The 16,311-nt window shown below is 53.4% G+C and overlaps 2 protein-coding genes across 4 annotated transcripts; one reads left to right on the plus strand and one right to left on the minus strand.

Annotated features, from left to right (window-relative positions):
- Positions 1 to 530: 530 nt before the first annotated feature.
- On the minus strand, positions 531 to 11,026 carry LOC121672932 (chemokine-like receptor 1). 3 transcript variants are annotated; one of them, XR_006019083.1, is made up of 3 exons: positions 8,374 to 9,083; positions 6,545 to 7,839; positions 531 to 6,397 (listed from the first exon to the last, which is right to left on the minus strand). XR_006019083.1 is itself a non-coding variant. In XM_042045865.1 (2 exons), the coding sequence occupies exon 2, from the start codon at positions 7,820 to 7,822 to the stop codon at positions 6,737 to 6,739; it is 1,086 nt and encodes a 361-aa protein (XP_041901799.1). In that variant the 5' UTR covers positions 7,823 to 7,839; positions 10,942 to 11,026; the 3' UTR covers positions 531 to 6,736. The 3 variants fall into 3 exon arrangements, 2 of the variants coding, with proteins under 2 accessions (XP_041901799.1, XP_041901798.1); XM_042045865.1 differs by lacking the exon at positions 8,374 to 9,083 and adding an exon at positions 10,942 to 11,026 and having other exon boundaries at positions 531 to 7,839; XM_042045864.1 differs by having other exon boundaries at positions 531 to 7,839.
- On the plus strand, positions 9,309 to 15,077 carry LOC121672931 (serine hydroxymethyltransferase, cytosolic-like). Its single transcript, XM_042045863.1, has 12 exons — positions 9,309 to 9,332; positions 10,598 to 10,715; positions 11,012 to 11,157; positions 11,447 to 11,562; positions 11,652 to 11,812; positions 11,981 to 12,062; positions 12,311 to 12,523; positions 12,769 to 12,885; positions 13,226 to 13,348; positions 13,547 to 13,663; positions 13,779 to 13,889; positions 14,309 to 15,077. The coding sequence occupies exons 2-12, from the start codon at positions 10,623 to 10,625 to the stop codon at positions 14,476 to 14,478; spliced, it is 1,449 nt and encodes a 482-aa protein (XP_041901797.1). The 5' UTR covers positions 9,309 to 9,332; positions 10,598 to 10,622; the 3' UTR covers positions 14,479 to 15,077.
- The last annotated feature ends 1,234 nt before the right edge of the window (positions 15,078 to 16,311 follow it).

Raw genomic sequence — 16,311 nt, forward strand, 5'->3', positions numbered from 1 at the left:
CCTCATAAAATATATTTTCTAGACCCATCACGAGCCTTGTTGCCCTTTGCTGGGAAAGAGGAGGACACATCTGAGTCCCCAGCTGGGATAATGTGGGGACCTCAACACCATAATTCAGCTGCCCGTCCCCACCAAAAATTACCCCTGGTGCAAAATCCATGTGAATAAAGTGACGACGTCCACAGGGTGCCATTATTTTGGAGCTCCCACACCTGCATCCCCACCAGAGGGATGGGCAGGTGGCTGCCATGCTGCTGTAGGTGTTTCCATCTCTAGGGCCGGTCCTCTCCATCCCTGCTGGACACTAAGCTACCACCAGGCTTTTGCCATCAGCAAAGTGTTTATAGAAAAAGAGGCATTTCTGGAAAGTAAATTAAGAACAGAAACTATCAGTGGCCTCTCAATTCCTTGTCAAAAGCATACACGATTTATCCAGAGTCCTCTCAGGACTCTCCTTGCCACATACATGGCTTGAACTGCATGAAGATTCTTTTGACATCTGAAATGAGACTCTTATTTCAGTCACCCTGTTTAAAAAGAAAAAAAAGCTTTATCCCAAAACATCTATGACAAAACTGCTTTGAGGAAATTACAGTCATCCCACACAGACATACATCCCTCCTTTAAATGCAAAACCCAAACACCATGTTTTTTCCCCAGACTGCGCAGTTAGAACCTGTTTTAAATGACACTTCTCAGTACACCCCAGTTGAACAGCGTTTTATGGATCAGAATTTTAGCATTTACCATAAAGCTACAAATCAGGTACTTTCTGCTGTAGCTTTTCTCACAAAAAGCAATTAAATTTGATTATTCCTGGACTGCAGGGTGCACTGGAGCAAGGCTGAGGATCCCAGCAGATATTTCTGTCCTTAACATAAAAGAGGAGGAAAAGCCACAGGCCAGCTCACCAAACATGCCTGCGAAGGGACAACATTAAATTCATAGTTTGAAACCGCATTTCCGCCAGTACAAGCTGCATTTTCCACTTTAAATATTCACAGGCCAGTGTTTTCCCCAGATTTCACATTTGCTTCTTGCTTCATACATTCCAAGACTTCTTCATCTCCTTTTTCAATTTTTTTCTCAGCAGACTGGGAGCTGGGGAAGGAGAAGCCATTTAACCTGGAGCCCTGGAGCAGATGTCGAGCACTCCACTTGCAGGCTCACAAAGCCAGGACATGGGTGAAATACGTGAGCAGAGAGGCCATCAGCCTCTTAGATGCTGCGGTGATCCTCTGCCTTTCCTACATCCTCTTCCAAATTGCTCTGAGGTCCAAATCGCCACCCCCACCATTCCCAGTCATGTTTTTCTGCTTCCAGGCTGGTGCTGCCATACAGTTGATTCAGGATCATTGACCCAAGCAGGTGGGGTTTTTTTGTTTCAGGGCTTTTAGGACAAAAAGGAAGGGGGTTGAGCTTTTTGTTGGCCTCTTCACAGAGCAGCAGAGATTTCTCTTTGCATAGGTCTCCCTCACAGGATTCTGCTACAGGCTGGTGTGGCAGAGCAGTTTAATGCAGAACAACCAGAAACAACACATGGTGAAGCACTGACCCATAATGCAATTAGCAGCCTTCCCCAGAAGCATTTTTCAATACCCTGGGGCACTCAGAATTTGCTGACTGTTTGATTTGTGCTGCCCCAAATTCCTGACATTGCTTAAGCACACCACAGGACCAGGAACTAAGTGATTCTGTCTTCCGATCCTTTTTATAAGGCTACTGCCTTTGTTTTTCTTAGGGGAAAAAAAGAATCAATTTCTTTCTCACCTCTGTCTTCCTGATCAGAGGAACACCAGTTTAAATCTCAGCTCCCAAGCGAGATGGATTTGTTAATTTGACAATACTCTATCCAAACACTAAGGGTTCAACAAACTCCAAGATGAGCACACAGATTTTATTTCATTTACAATGATTCAATTAGCAGCCAGCTAAGGAATTCTGAAAATTTTCTGGGTGTGAACACACTGGCTCACAGAGATTTGCTGTTTGTAATCCAGACGTGACCCTGGCAAGCAGAGATGTGCAAAAAAACTCCCCCACACTACACCTAGTCCAGCCAAGGTGAAGGGCACTGCTCATCCAGCACTGGGCTGGACGACAGCTTGCATCCATCACCTGAGAGAAGATAAATGCTGCTGTCACACAGGATCCTGAGCTCCATCCATCACTGCTCAGCCAGGTTAGCTTTTGTTTGTTTGTTTGGAGTTGGTTTTGTTTAAAAAAAAAGTGGGTATTAAAGCTCACATACCAAACCACCTGATAATGAGAACTATCAGACATGGTGCACCAAAGAAACGCTCTGATTTGATCCTGACAGAGCTCTGTGAATAGGTTTGGTCTCTCCCAACAAATAAAGGCATCCCAAAAACATCCTCTACCCTACACAGCCCCTCTGAGCCCACAGGGAGGTTCTGCAGCACACACTGAGCACAGACCAAAAGCCATCACCTCCCTGCTCCCCTGCCTTCAGCTTTACTGCCTGAGGGACAACTGTGTCCAGTTTCCAGAATATTCTGCCTTGGATAGTACTCAGCTAGGGAGGCAGCACTCAAAGCAACTATAAATGCATTTTGGAATTGATGGAAGGAGGTGTAATTTTGTATCTTGGGAGTGATCTGGAAATAGCATTCCCTATGTCTGGGAAGCAAAGTGCATTAATAAAGGTCCTGGAGCAGGAAACGTGTCTTCTCTGTGTGAAGGGCTCTGGCAGTAGACAGCACTCATTGCTTTATCAAATATTACTGCTTGGCCATCTGTGGGAAACAGGCACAGACTCATTTGTCACAGTCCTGTTCCCCCCTGAGTCACAAAGCTCTGACTGAAGGACTCCCCGAGTTCAGGGCTTTTTTCCTGTTTCCAACTGCGCTCCCGGTTCTGGGTCTGTCTGTAATGTTTAACAGATTGGCTGCATGAGCTCTGGCACAGACACGAGGTTATCTCCAACCAGCCTCCCAACAAGGAGACAAGAGGTTTGTGGGAATACCTGGAGTGTGACAGGTCCTGCACAGACAGATGGCTCGAGGTGGGTATCAGGGCAAGGGTTTGGACAAACACTGCCCTGAAACAAAAGCGGGCTGTGGTGCCTCTTGTTTGGTACACAGATTCCTTCTGCTTTACTGTGTGTGGGCAGCTCTGTCCTGCAAAGTCTGTGTAACATCCTGTTCACCTCCATCACCTGATGTTTACAGGTGTGGTTTGCCCTTTGACTGGCCTTTAGAAAAAAGTGGTTGGACTGCAGAGTGGAATCATGTCATTGTAGGGAATTTGAACAGCTACACAATCCGTCACAAACCCTAGCTAGTGCCCTATTCCTCCTTGTCCTACCGACTGGGTCCCAGTGTGATTTGCCATTTGCCTCACCAAGCTGCAGGTTCTTTCCGAAGAGCACACAGGCACCATACTCTGTGCAGGCATTTAGTGAGCACAGGAAGGGCTGACTTGGTCACTGTAGAGCAACTTTGCAGATTAAAGCAGAATTCAGTGTATGAGAGCACGTCCTGTGCTTTGCATGCACAACTGCGGGCTGTAAAGAAAGATTTCGTACCAGCCTTGGCCCATACACTAAGCAGGAGCTGGGAGAGGTGCAGGGAGAATCAGCAAAGTACAACCAGCAGAGAGCATCCTATGTCCTCCCAGTTTGGTGCCAACCAGGGCCAGCCCTGGATCAGCAAGAGCAGATTAACACTTGTGCTGGGAGTGGGACCTTCACCCAGCTGCTACACCAAAAAAAGGCTGAGCCTTACCTAGGTGTTTACCCCACTTCCTGACACTATTACTAACATCTCCTTCACAGAGAAGCTTTTTACAAGTACCTCTCCTCTAACTCACTGTATTATTTCCTGTCTCATTGCAGCAAGCTCTGGAAGAGGTTCTGCTCTCAGACCTCTGTGCACTGTCTTTGACCTCATCAAACAAGTCAATTCCCCAAGTTCAAGAGTGGGACACTTAAAATTTTACTCACCAGAAAAGTCTCACCAGAAGAGCTCTCCTTAATGGGAATTTCCTCACCTGCTGCAGTGTCCCTCCCATTCATTTGCATTCACTATCCTGCTGCTGGTACTTTCAAGGCTGTCTTAGCTCCCACTCCTTCCTCTTTCCTCTTAACTATTCTGAGCCCAGTTTTTATCTCCATGCTGTCATCCAGGTCCCAGGAAGAAAATACTTTCTCCTCTTAAGTTACTGCTTGCCATGTCCTCCTTGGCTGGTTTCCTCCCTGACATCTCTGCAGCTTCTCCTACCTCCAGAGTCACCTGCAGTAGTCTCCCCTCCAAAGCAACGCAGCAACAGCTGCTTCTGGTGAGATCCCTGACTTAAATGCTTGCTAAAAACTTGCTTGTTCTCTCAGCTAAATCTCTCCATGCACAGGCTGGCCCACACACACCTCAATGCCTTAACCCCAAACACCCCAGTGGCTCTGCCCATCCCAGCCCACTGTTTGTAGGAGCGGGACTGTCAGATTGGCCCCTCTGCAGGACCAATGAGGCCTCACACCAGCAGGGCAGCGGGTTCAGCACCTTTCTCAATGACTGCAAATACTGGGGGGTTCAGGCTGTTCCACCCATCCCATGGCATCTGAAAGAGCCTTGAGAGCAAAGCTGCGTCAGAGTGGGGCACAGCTGCCAAGCAGCCATTCAGCCTTGTTGGATTGTCTGTTGGAAAGTATTTCCCCCCTTTTTTCATTCAGGCTTTTCTAGATAAGCATATGGCAAATGGAAATATCAGAAAGAATGAACTGCCTCCTAGTTGGGAATGAGGGACTGACAATTATCCCTGTGATAATGAGATAATCTGAATATGAGGGAACTTGATACAATGGGAGATTTATCTTGGAACCAGTCCCTTGGCAGCCTGGCCTGTATTGCTGTCAGCACTGTTTCCCATTGCACAAAGGGCAGGGATCAGACCTGGGATGACAGATCCATCTCTATCTCAAGCTCATCCTGCTCTGTTACCTACGGCTTTTCAAGTGGTAATTCCTTAGATTTGCCAGACACTCTGCTTCACTTAAATCACGTTGTCCCATGGGAATTTGTACCCACCTTGGATCTCCAAATGACCCAGAAAATTGCTTTCTTTCCTATCACAAACCAGGTCAATATTTCAAATCCTGACTTTCAAGGCTGCCAGGGTGAGGAGAGAGGCAAGACAGGAGTCCAAGGCCTTGGTCCAACATTCACGGAGACTCTTGTCGCAAGGAATTACGTGGATTCTGCAAACAGATAAGGAAAACCAGAAAGAGCAAACGTGGATCTGCACAACCTTGACATGGCAATCGATGCTGTAGTTTACCTCCAGGAGCAAGTAAATAGCTCCAGAGTTACGTGCTGCATAGCAAACATTGCAGTTTTATCTGCATGACAGGCAGCAATTTGTGGCAAAGGTTAAAGCTCTCTGTTCACTCAAGCTTGACATATGATGGTCATACTACATTCCGTGTTCTCAGCGGGTTTGTGCATGAATGTAAGGTTAAGTGCATGTGTGCCTTTAGGATCACGACCTTCATTCAATATTGCATGGCCCAGCAGGCCCGTAATTAATCCCCAACACGTTCAAGTGACAGCTCTCACTCGTAACGTCATCCATGCAGAACAGTGAGGTACGTGTAAATTCCTACGTTCCAGCTGGGAGTCAGAGATTTTCCAGCCACCACAGCAGGGAGGCTCCAAGGCAGGTTTCTGACAGGATGAACAGGACAATTGGTAGATTGGACTATTTTGCAGATAAATTGTGTAGGGCAGGAGAATGAGGTGTGATACAGCCACTGCTCGTTCAGCTGCTGAGGATGCTGTGCTATCATTCCCTGTTACCTGACCAACATTTTCTACTCACGAAAATGTAGGTTTCAAAGGCTGCTGAAGCCTGTGAAGAAAATCCCCACCACTTTCATCCTGGACAGTTTGCAAACATGAAACTTGACCAGACTCAGCTCAGCCACTTGCTCTTCTTCCTCCTCCCAATCACTGGTTTTCAAATGTACCCAAAGGTCTGAAACCCAATAATAAACCATAACCATGGTCTGGCAATGAGATCCATGTACCCCAGGCAAGTCCCACACCCAGGTCATGTCCTGTTTGCCTCACTCATAGAGCTGCTGTTAATACCAGTGGGTTTTTTTCCAAATTCTAGGTATTTAATCTTTTTATCTACTTGTTCTGTTACCAAAGAGGAACCTGCTCGGTCAGGTTGGATCAAGTGTTTTATCCCACAGGCAACACAACAGGCTGGGAATGTTTTACACAAGTTTATTGGGGATTAATATTCATTCACCACCAGCATAAAATATCAGATCTCTGCTATTTAAGGGCTGGAAACATGTCAAACACAGAGACAAGCATTGCTCAAGTTATGCTGTACATCAAATCTGAGTAACAGCATGACCACTGATTTGTCCTGCCTGAGGAGAGAAAAGATGAGTGTCTTACTCACTATTCCATTCCCTACAAACATACATACAGCCATTGCATTTAACCCTTTTTCTATAAAGGATCCATAAACAAGAGTCAAAAGGCACAAGGAGTAAAATGCTGCTACTTTGACCCACCTTGCTGCAGCTCTGGAGAGTTCTTCCATTCCCACTGTGTGTTAAATCATAACATATTTGAGATACCTCCAAAACATGAGATCACAGCTTGTTAGCATGTGCAGCCCTTCACAGTCCCCAGTCCCATGATTTGAGCTCTGAAATGAGGGAAATTGTAGAGAAAAGAACGGCCCCTTCCACACCAGAGCCCGCTCAGACCCTCGGGACCTCCACTTCTGAAGCAGACCTGGACTTGCGCCGGCTGGTCAGGCTGCCCAGGACCGACTCCTCGCTGAAGGCCCCTTCGAAGGTCGACAGGATGGACTGACGAAACTTCTCCTTGAAATCCGGCCCCACAAAGACGTACAGGATGGGGTTGATGCAGCTGTTGAAGAAAGCAAGGCTGGAAACCAAGGGGATCCCTATGTAAAGGGCCAATTTCATCTCATGGCTGGAAGAGTTTTTGGATATTTCCAGCAAGGAGAAGACATGATAGGGGAAATAACAAAGGAAAAATGAGACTGTGACAGCGATGATGATTCTGTAGGTCTTTGCAGAGTTGGCCAACTGCCTTCTTTTCAGCTTGACAGCGACAACACTGTAGCAGATGAGAATCACCATGAAGGGGATGAGGAACCCACATAAGAATCGCGTGATGATCATCACTTTGTGCCGCATCCTCCACAGCTGGCGCGTTGCCTCAGACGTGTAGTCATCGGACAGCGCAAAATTATTGTAACAACTGGTGACGTTCCTGGAACTGACCACAGTGTCCCGAAAGACGAGATACGGGGAGCTGAGCAGGAGAGCCAGGACCCACGTCCCCAGTGCGACCCTGGCCGCCAGCTCCGGGCTCCTGCGGTTGTGAGACCAGACGGGAAAGGCCACGGAAATGCAGCGGTCAATGCTGATGACCGTCAGGAGGAAGACACTGGCAAACATGTTGAGGAAGGCGATGGTGCTGTTCAGCTTGCACAGGAGCTTCCCAAACGGCCAGTGGAAGCCCAGGGCAGTGTAGGCAATGCTGAGGGGCAGGAAAAAGGTAAAGATGAAGTCAGCAATAGCCAGGTTGAGGAACCAGACGGAATTCACCGTCTTCTTCATCTTGAAGCCTGCAATCCAGATGACGAGGCCGTTCCCTGTCACCCCCAGCAAACAGGCAATGCTGTACACCACCATGGAGAGGATGTGCATGGTCTTCTGGAGGCCAGAGTAGTAGTCATGGTCAGTGGCATTCTCAGGCTGCTCTGTGGGGCAGCTGGCAGAGAAGAGCGAAGGGGAAGAAGAGGTGCTGTCCATCACTAGCAAGCCAAGACCTGAAATCACAACAGCACTGTTGTCTGCAGCTCCTACGGCTCAAGAGGGGTGAAAATCTTTGCAAGCAACTGTGCATAAAATGTGTATGAAAAGCAAGATTAGATAAATTCATTTATAATTGATATAAAGTCTTTTTCTACAGCATGCGCAGCTGCACCTTGCAGAAACCACCTTGACCAGAGAAACCAGCCCCAGTTTTGCTCTTGGTGTTGGTGCTGTCAGAACACCACCTTCATCCAACTACCCACAGCAGCAACCCATCATGGGCCAGCAGCAGAACCACGGAAACCCAGATCCCCCACTTTGACAAGTCCTCTTTGGATGACCAGTAACGAATTATGACAACAAAAACTAGCTAGACTGGTAACGTTGATGTTAACAGACTATTTTTTCACCAAGCCCATTCCAGGGAGGTGAACTCTAAGTGCAGAACACCCAAGCTGTATCCAAGTGTAACCATTGTCCGTTTACCCACCCACTACCCTCTTGGTGAGCACGCCCATCTCATGTCTCCGGCTCATCCCAGCACTTGCCTTGGCAGCAGGACTCACGGTGGTGCTCCTTGGCTGCTCTGCCCACATCTGGTGGTCTCACCTCCTGGCTGACTCCCCTTCTGCTGCTCCTCTCCAGGGTGACTCACCCTGCCTCGCCCCATTTTCCCATGGCTTGGGATCACGAGGAATTTAGTGGGATCACTTATTCTCTAATCTTCTTCCTCAATTTGTGGTGTGTTGATTTAACCCCTGAAGCCCCAGAGGGTGCAAGGTTCCCTGAGGCCGGTTGGCCAAGCCCACCCACTAACTCAGACTTGGAGAATGAAGAAAACACGGCCCCTCTCCTGCCTGCACCATTCATCCCCCTGGCAGCTCTCCCTCCTGAGCATCCGGAAATACATCCGGGTCACCGGGGCTGCCCTGCCGCGAGCGGGGACAGGGCCCGCTCTGCTCCCCACACCAGCAGCACCGTGCCCAACCTGTGCCATGGCCTGGCACACCAGCTTTCCTGGATCCAGGGTCTTGGCTGGGGGGTCTTGGGGTGCCTAGAAGTGCTCCCTGCCCGGTGCAGGGTGTGGGGGAGTCCCATCCTTTGGCCCATGGGAGGAATCGCGGGACAGTGGGAACACCGCAGGGCTGGGGGAGAAGCACCTGCGGGTGCACGGCGGGCAGGGCTGGAGCTGTGGGTGAAGGCAGAGGAGGGGTGACGGCAGAGGGGTGACAGCAGCGGGCCCCCGCCCCTCCCGGCCGGGCCAAGGTCACCCGCGCCCCGGGCGCCACGTGCGGGCCGCGCCGCCAGCCCCGCCCCGGCGCAGGCCAATGGGAGGCGGGGAGCGGGCAGAGCGCGGCGCTGATTGGTCCAGGCGCTTCCCGAGCGTATTCCCCGCCGCCGGTCCCGGGGCGCGGCGCGGCGCTGATTGGTCGCGGCGCCGAGGGGCGGGGCCCGGCCGGGCTATGGTAGCGCGCGGGCTCCCGCGCGGGAGCGGAGTCAGGATCGGGTAAGGATCGTGCGGGGCCGGGGCCCGAGCGGGGCGTGCGGCGCGGGGAGGCCAGGGCTAGGGCATGGCATGGCACGGCATGGCACGGCACGGCACGGCATGACATGGCATGGCATGGCATGGCATGGCATGGCATGGCATCCTGCTGCGGGGAACAGCGGGCAGGCAGCGCCCGTCCCCGCCGCCCGGGGCGCGTCACCGGGAGCCTCTCGGGATGTGGGAGGTGATGGAATCAGGTTACAGGGGGTGCAGAACTATGTGGGGTTGGAGCTTCGGGGAAGGGGTTCAACAGGTGAACTGCCAGGGCTGGATTGGTGTCCACTATCAGAGGGACATGATGGGGAGGGTCTCATCCTGACTGGGAATGGGAGCTCTGTCCCCCCTGAGCCAAAAGCAGTGAGTGCGAATGCTGCTGCAGACTGTACTGGGGGGATATGCAGGACCCAGACATCCTGCTCAGAGCCAGAGCACTTCCCCTCGCAGCCCTTTGCCCAGCCCAGCCTCTCTGGCAGTGAGGATTCCCACCCTGCCAGTGAGATCTGGACTTGGGCCAGAGCATGGCTGAGCATCCCTGCCCAGCAAGAGCAGCATGAATGGACTTTGGCAGCTTGGCACAAGGAAACCGTGTGGGATTGCTTAATAACCTGGTCACGGTCCTTCACCCCTCCTTGCGGGGTTAACGAGTAAAAAAGATGAATTGTTTTCTGCCAAGACAGCAGCTGGGCTGTTACTCCTTCCCCAAGAGCAGCAGTGGCATTGACTGGGCCAGAGGGCTCCTACCAGGCCTGGGCATCACACATGCCATGGAGCCAAGCAAAGGCAGAGCTGCTGCCTGTCGGGGCCTCTCAGCTGCACAAGATGCTTCAGTCAGGGTTTGGGGCAGGACTCTGACCTTCTGGGGTTTTGCCCAAGGGAAAGAAGCCAAGAGGTTTAAGCGTGCTGGGCATCACAGTGTGTGTTAAAATTGAGATCTGTGGGTAGGAGCACTTCATTGCCCTTGAAATTAAACATCAGGCACTGCTAAGATGGGCAGGGGGAGCTCAGGGAGGGGTGGCAATGGGAGAGTATCAGAAATTATCAAAGCATTGTAATTAACAAACTGATCTTAAATCAGCAGGGGATGCCTGAGGGTTGTGTGTGTTTTCCTCACCCAACAGCCCACGGCTGTTCTCAGGGAATATGTGGGATGGCAGCAGGCAGCACACAGGGAGATGAGGAGGCACCAGCCCTGCTGCCATCCCACAGACTCCCCTCTCCCCTGGCAGGTGACTTGGACACAGCAGCAGCACCATGGCAAGCTCAACACAGGGCCTCCCCAGCGCCGAGCTCTGGGCCTCCCATAACAAGATGGTGATGGAGCCGCTCGAAACCAATGACCCGGAGGTGAGAGCCCCTTCCTGGCTCCTGCTCAGCTGCTTTGTCCATCTCCCAGCCAGCTGTGGGGATGCTGACCTCCTCAAGCCAGGGTCCAAGGCTGCTGGAACCCATCCATCCTCTGTGCCCTCTCTGTGACGGGTTGGGATCAGCTCTACCAAGAAGGGATCGCATCTCCCTTCTCCAGCACCTTTCCAGGCTCCTATCCAAGCCCTGTACCCTCTCCTATACATACCCTATGGTGAAGAATCCACGTCTCCGTGCAGAGCCAGCACGGGTGAAGCCATTTCTCTCCTCTCCCAAAGGTGCACAGCATCATCAAGAAGGAGAAGCAGCGGCAGAGGCTGGGGCTGGAGTTAATCGCGTCGGAGAACTTCGCAAGCCGAGCAGTCCTGGAGGCCCTGGGATCCTGCATGAACAACAAATACTCCGAGGGTTACCCAGGACAGAGGTATGGGGCTGGGACAAGTCCCACCAAGCCAAACCCTCACAGGGTGGGAGAGGAACCCCCCATCCTGCCAGGCCTCACCTCTGGGAAGGAAGTGATGTCCTTATGCTGGCAATCAAGGTTTTCCAGGACAGGATCCGACCTTCTCAGCCTCTGTCCTTGGCCACACATGGGACACTCTCAGCAGGGTCACATCTGCTGTGGCTGCACAAACAGGGCATCAGCCCAGTTCCTCCCCAGCCTGGGTCTGTTCTGAGTAATGAATTTGGTTTTACCCTGTCCTTTACTGCAGGTACTATGGCGGGACAGAGTTTGTGGATGAGCTGGAAAGGCTGTGCCAGAAGCGAGCCCTGCAGGCCTACCAGCTCGACCCCCAGAAGTGGGGAGTCAATGTCCAGCCCTACTCAGGTATTGGAGTGCTCAGGAGAGCCAGGCCAGTTGCCCAGGCCTCTGTGTGCCCCAGCATTCATAACCAGCTCAGTGTGCTCTCTCTGCAGGGTCACCCGCAAACTTTGCGGTGTACACAGCCCTGGTGGAGCCCCACGGCAGGATCATGGGGCTGGACCTGCCCGATGGTGGCCACCTCACCCATGGGTTCATGACGGACAAGAAGAAGATCTCTGCCACCTCTGTCTTCTTCGAGTCCATGCCCTACAAGGTACAGACAGCTGCTCCAGCCAGAGCCAGGACATGGTTATCATAAGTGTTGGTGCCTCTTAAAGTTAGAAGTACCAGCGTCAGGCTGCCAACAGCCCCTCCTGCAGGATAGCACTGCAGCTGACCTTCACCACAGTGAGGTGGCTGAACCCTCCTCTTCCTCTCCCAGGTCAACCCCAAGACCGGTTACATTGACTATGACCAGCTGGAGGAGAACGCCCGGCTCTTCCACCCCAAGCTGATCATAGCAGGTAAGGATCACACCTGCACCGACCTCCCTGGTGGCACAGCCTGGGTGGGGGTGGCTCCCTGAAGCCAGCAGCACTCCTTTAAGTCCATGGATGCTGCAGAGCCAGGAGGAAATTTCCAACACAACCACCCTGGAAGGAGCTTGTGTTCTGTCCCCAGCTGGGCTGTCTGCACTGCAAGCTTCATCCTGGGGCTGTCCCAGGGTCCAGGCACATCTGCTCCTGTCCCCTCTCATCGCCTCTCTCTGCAGGTGTCAGCTGCTACTCGCGGAACCTGGACTACGCCCGCATGCGGAAGATCGCTGACAACAACGGGGCTTATCTGATGGCCGACATGGCCCACATCAGTGGGCTGGTGGCCGCTGGCGTGGTGCCCTCACCCTTCGACCACTGCGACATCGTCTCCACCACCACCCACAAGACCCTGCGGGGCTGCAGGGCCGGCATGATATTCTACCGAAAAGGTGCCCGACCTGGCTCTGGTGCTGGGGAAATGCTGCAAGTTAATGCTCCTTCCTGCTCTAACTGGGAAGGAGGGAGGGCAAAAAGATCCTGGGAGCGTCTGGGGAGCCTCCCTGGGCTAACCCTGGCTCACATTTGAAGAGGAGCAACCACCAACCAGCCCCGCTCTGCGCAGCCAAGGGATGAAAGCAGCTCATGGGAGAAGGTGGTTGTGCTGCCTCGTGACCATGTCCTCCCTCTCCTGCAGGCACCCGCAGCGTGGACCCCAAGACAGGCAAGGAGACCCTCTACAACCTGGAGAGCCTCATTAACCAGGCGGTGTTCCCGGGGCTGCAGGGAGGCCCACACAACCACGCCATTGCAGGTACACAACTGGGCTGGCTGCCAGCTCCAGCATGGCAGAGGGAGCTGGTAAAGGTGTCCTGGCAGCAGCACAGGAGGCTCCAGCTGCCCTGCAGGGCTCACAGCCTTGGGACGCTGTGGCAAAAGGCAGCTGGTTGATCCAGCAGTGCCCAAGGGGTGACCAAGCCTATCCTATCCTGTGTTTTGGCTCATGGTGATGCTGCCAGGCTGGTTAGGGGAAAGGAAGGATCAGTCTGTTCGTTAGTTTGGCTCCAGGATGGCTTCTGCTGGCAGTGCCATGCATCTCCAGCTCTGCTGGTGGGAGCCCCCCAAAACTGACCCTGGCCTGCCTCCGTCCGCAGGGATCGCCGTGGCGCTGCGTCAGGCCATGACGCCCGAGTTCAAGGCTTACCAGCAGCAGGTGGTGGCCAACTGCAAGGCGCTCTCGACCGCACTGATGGAGATGGGCTACGACATCGTCACAGGTGAGGACACGTCTTAGCAGTGGGATGGGGCTGATCCTGGGGTCTGACCAGGGCAGTGCTTCATGGACCACCACGGGCAGGGCTGTGTTGGTGCAATTCCTCAGCCCTGGTTAAATCTCAAGTCTTTTTTTTGCTGAAGTTTCCTGTAGGAGCAGCATTCCCCAGTCCCACATCCCCACCAAATCCCTCTCTTTGCAGGGGGCTCTGACAACCACCTGATCCTCGTGGATCTGCGCAGCAGAGGCACAGACGGCGGCCGGGCCGAGCGGGTGCTGGAGCTCTGCTCCATCGCCTGCAACAAGAACACATGCCCCGGTGAGGGATCCCACAAGCCCTGCCAGCTCCTGGTCTGCTCCGGAAGCCAGGCTGAAATCCCACAGGTGGTGGTTTTGGTGCCAGGCTTGGTCACGTGTGCCTTGTGTTGGTGCAGGTGATGTCAGCGCCCTGCGCCCCAGTGGCCTCCGGTTCGGGACACCAGCTCTCACCTCCCGCGGCTTCCGGCAGGACGATTTCCGCAAGGTGGCCCAGTACATCCACAGAGGTGAGTCGGGGGCGTGTGGGGCCAGGCCTCAGCACCAGCCTGGGCCAGGGCAGCTCCCCCGGGTGAGGAGGCACCAGCTGAGTCATGCTGGAGCCATGCCCACAGCTGGCAAGGGAGCACACCCAGAAATGAGGAATAACCAACCCTGCCTGCACATCTGGATGTGGGTGCAGACATCTGGCCACAGCTGGGACTGGCCAAACTCTCCCCACTGCAAAGGCAGCAGGCTGAAAGCCTGTCCCTCTCGCAGTTTTCTCCCCGTTGTCCTCAGGAGTTCCAACTTTGTTTCCCAGGGCAGCAAGTCCCTCAGATGGGAGGGAGGGAGGGAGCAGGGCTGTGTCCCAGGGAGCAGCAGGGCTGGGAGAGCTGTGGGATGCAGTAGTTGCGAGGGCTGACCAAGACATCTCCCATCCTGGCAGGGATCGAGCTGGCTCTGCGCGTGCAGAAGGACATGAGCCCCAAGGCCACACTGAAGGAATTTAAGGACAAACTGGAGGAGCCAAAATACTGTGGGGAGCTGAAGGCACTGAAGGAAGAGGTAGAAGCCTTCGCAGCCACGTTCCCACTCCCGGGGCTGCCTGTCCTGTAAGGGGACACAGCCATGCCTGCTTCCGGAGCCACGGGAGTACCCAGGATCGTGGCACACTCACATCCCCAGCCTGAGACCAACACCCAGTGCCTTCTCCCAGCACTTCCCTGCTGGAACTGCAGCAGCAGCTCCTCCTTTGGCTCTTACTCCCCTTTCCCCTCCCATGTGGTGCACGGGGGCCCCCTGAGTACAACCCCCATGAGGACACCCGCCCTTCACCAGTGTGTCACCACTGGGACCGAGCACCAGGTCACCCTCACCTCATGGCCAGGTGCTATCCAGTTCCTGCTGGCTGTAGAGCAGCAGATGAGATTTAGGCTGGTCTGTCCACATGCCATTGTCCCATGGCAGTGTGAGGGACAGGGGCTCCAGCTGCACAAGAGACCTCACAGCGACTAGAAGTTCCCCTGGTTTCAGCCTCAAAGATTCCCCTTCATCCTATGTGCCTTGCCACCTCCACAGGCCAAGCCTTGTCCCAAACATCCCTCCTGGGATCACCATCCCATCCTAACCAGATCCTCCAGTATTTTCTCAGACCCCTTGGCACAAAGCTTAGGTTGAACCATTTTTTAATAAGCACAGTAAAATTAAGAATTTAACCACATGACAAGAATTATAAGCTTTAAAAAATACGACCAATTTTTTTTTTTTTTGTATTTCAAAAATATCTGAACCCAAATAAATATTTTTTTTTTTAAAAGTACATTTCTCAGACTAGTCATTTGGTGTTAACATCTGTTAAACTCTTGTGCAGTAACATTTACAGCACGACACTAAGACATGCTTCTTGGATTTCTCCCGGTCACACTCGCCCTAACTACTGACGCAAGCATTCGGCACGCACAGGCACACACACAGAACTCAACATGCAGGAATAGGATACAGTGCTTTTAAAGTAAGGTGAGAATTCATCAGAGCCTCCTGGCAGCCCTCAGAGGCAGCTCCGAGCCCAGCCCCATCCCCGTGCCCGCGGGCGTGCCACCGGCAGGACCGGGTACCCTGCTTCTGCCTTCCAGTTAACTCTGTCTGGGGGAGCAGTGGGGGGGGGGGGGGGTTGTGGCCCCTCCAACATCGGGGTGCAGTTTGGTACTCTGACATTGGGCTCTGGGGCAGGTGTTCTGCAGCCTGGGCAGCTCCCTGAATTCCCTCACACCCTGTGACAGGAGCCTTCTCACAGTGCTGCTACAAGCCCCGGGTCCTGCCCAGCTCCTGAAATCTGCAATGTGGGCTGTCCCCCACCACCAGACCAGGGGGCTTAGGACCCTCGTGCTCAATAAAACCCAAAGAACTGGCCTGGGAGCACGGAGCCATCAGGTCCCACCCCTGCAGTGCCTCTCCCACCCTCCCATCACGGTGAATATTGCTAGAGTACAGGCAGCTCCTCCCTGCCAAGGCAAGGCAGCTGTGGAGCTGCTCAGAAGTGATTGCTATCAGATGAAAGGAAATCTGAGCACTGTTCTCTGAGAAATGAAACCTGTGTAGGGTTAAGATCACCTACAGCTATGGCTGACCCTCCTGGGGTGGGAGCTGGAAGCGGCGGGTTAGTGGAGAGCAGGGCAGGGGCTGGCACTTAGGAAGAGGAGGAGTGAGAAATGGGAGCCCTCCCTCCTGGCCGGGGGAGGCTTCTGCACTGATGAATTCTCGGTCAGGTCAAACACCTCCTCTCCCTGGCGGCGAGGAGGGAGCCGGCGTGGCCGTGCAGGAGCGGGGACATGCTGGGCTGGGAGCACTCACAGAAGCAGGAGATGGCCATGCAGGGCACCGCTGGCTCTGGCAGCTGAGAGGCTGGTGAGGATGGCACTACCACTGCCAGGAACCCACCCTGCTCCTGGT

The sequence above is a fragment of the Corvus kubaryi genome, unplaced genomic scaffold (assembly GCF_017639235.1).
Source record: "Corvus kubaryi isolate FWS band 111438036 unplaced genomic scaffold, C.kubaryi_AGA036_p1.0 65055, whole genome shotgun sequence".
NCBI lineage: Eukaryota > Metazoa > Chordata > Aves > Passeriformes > Corvidae > Corvus > Corvus kubaryi.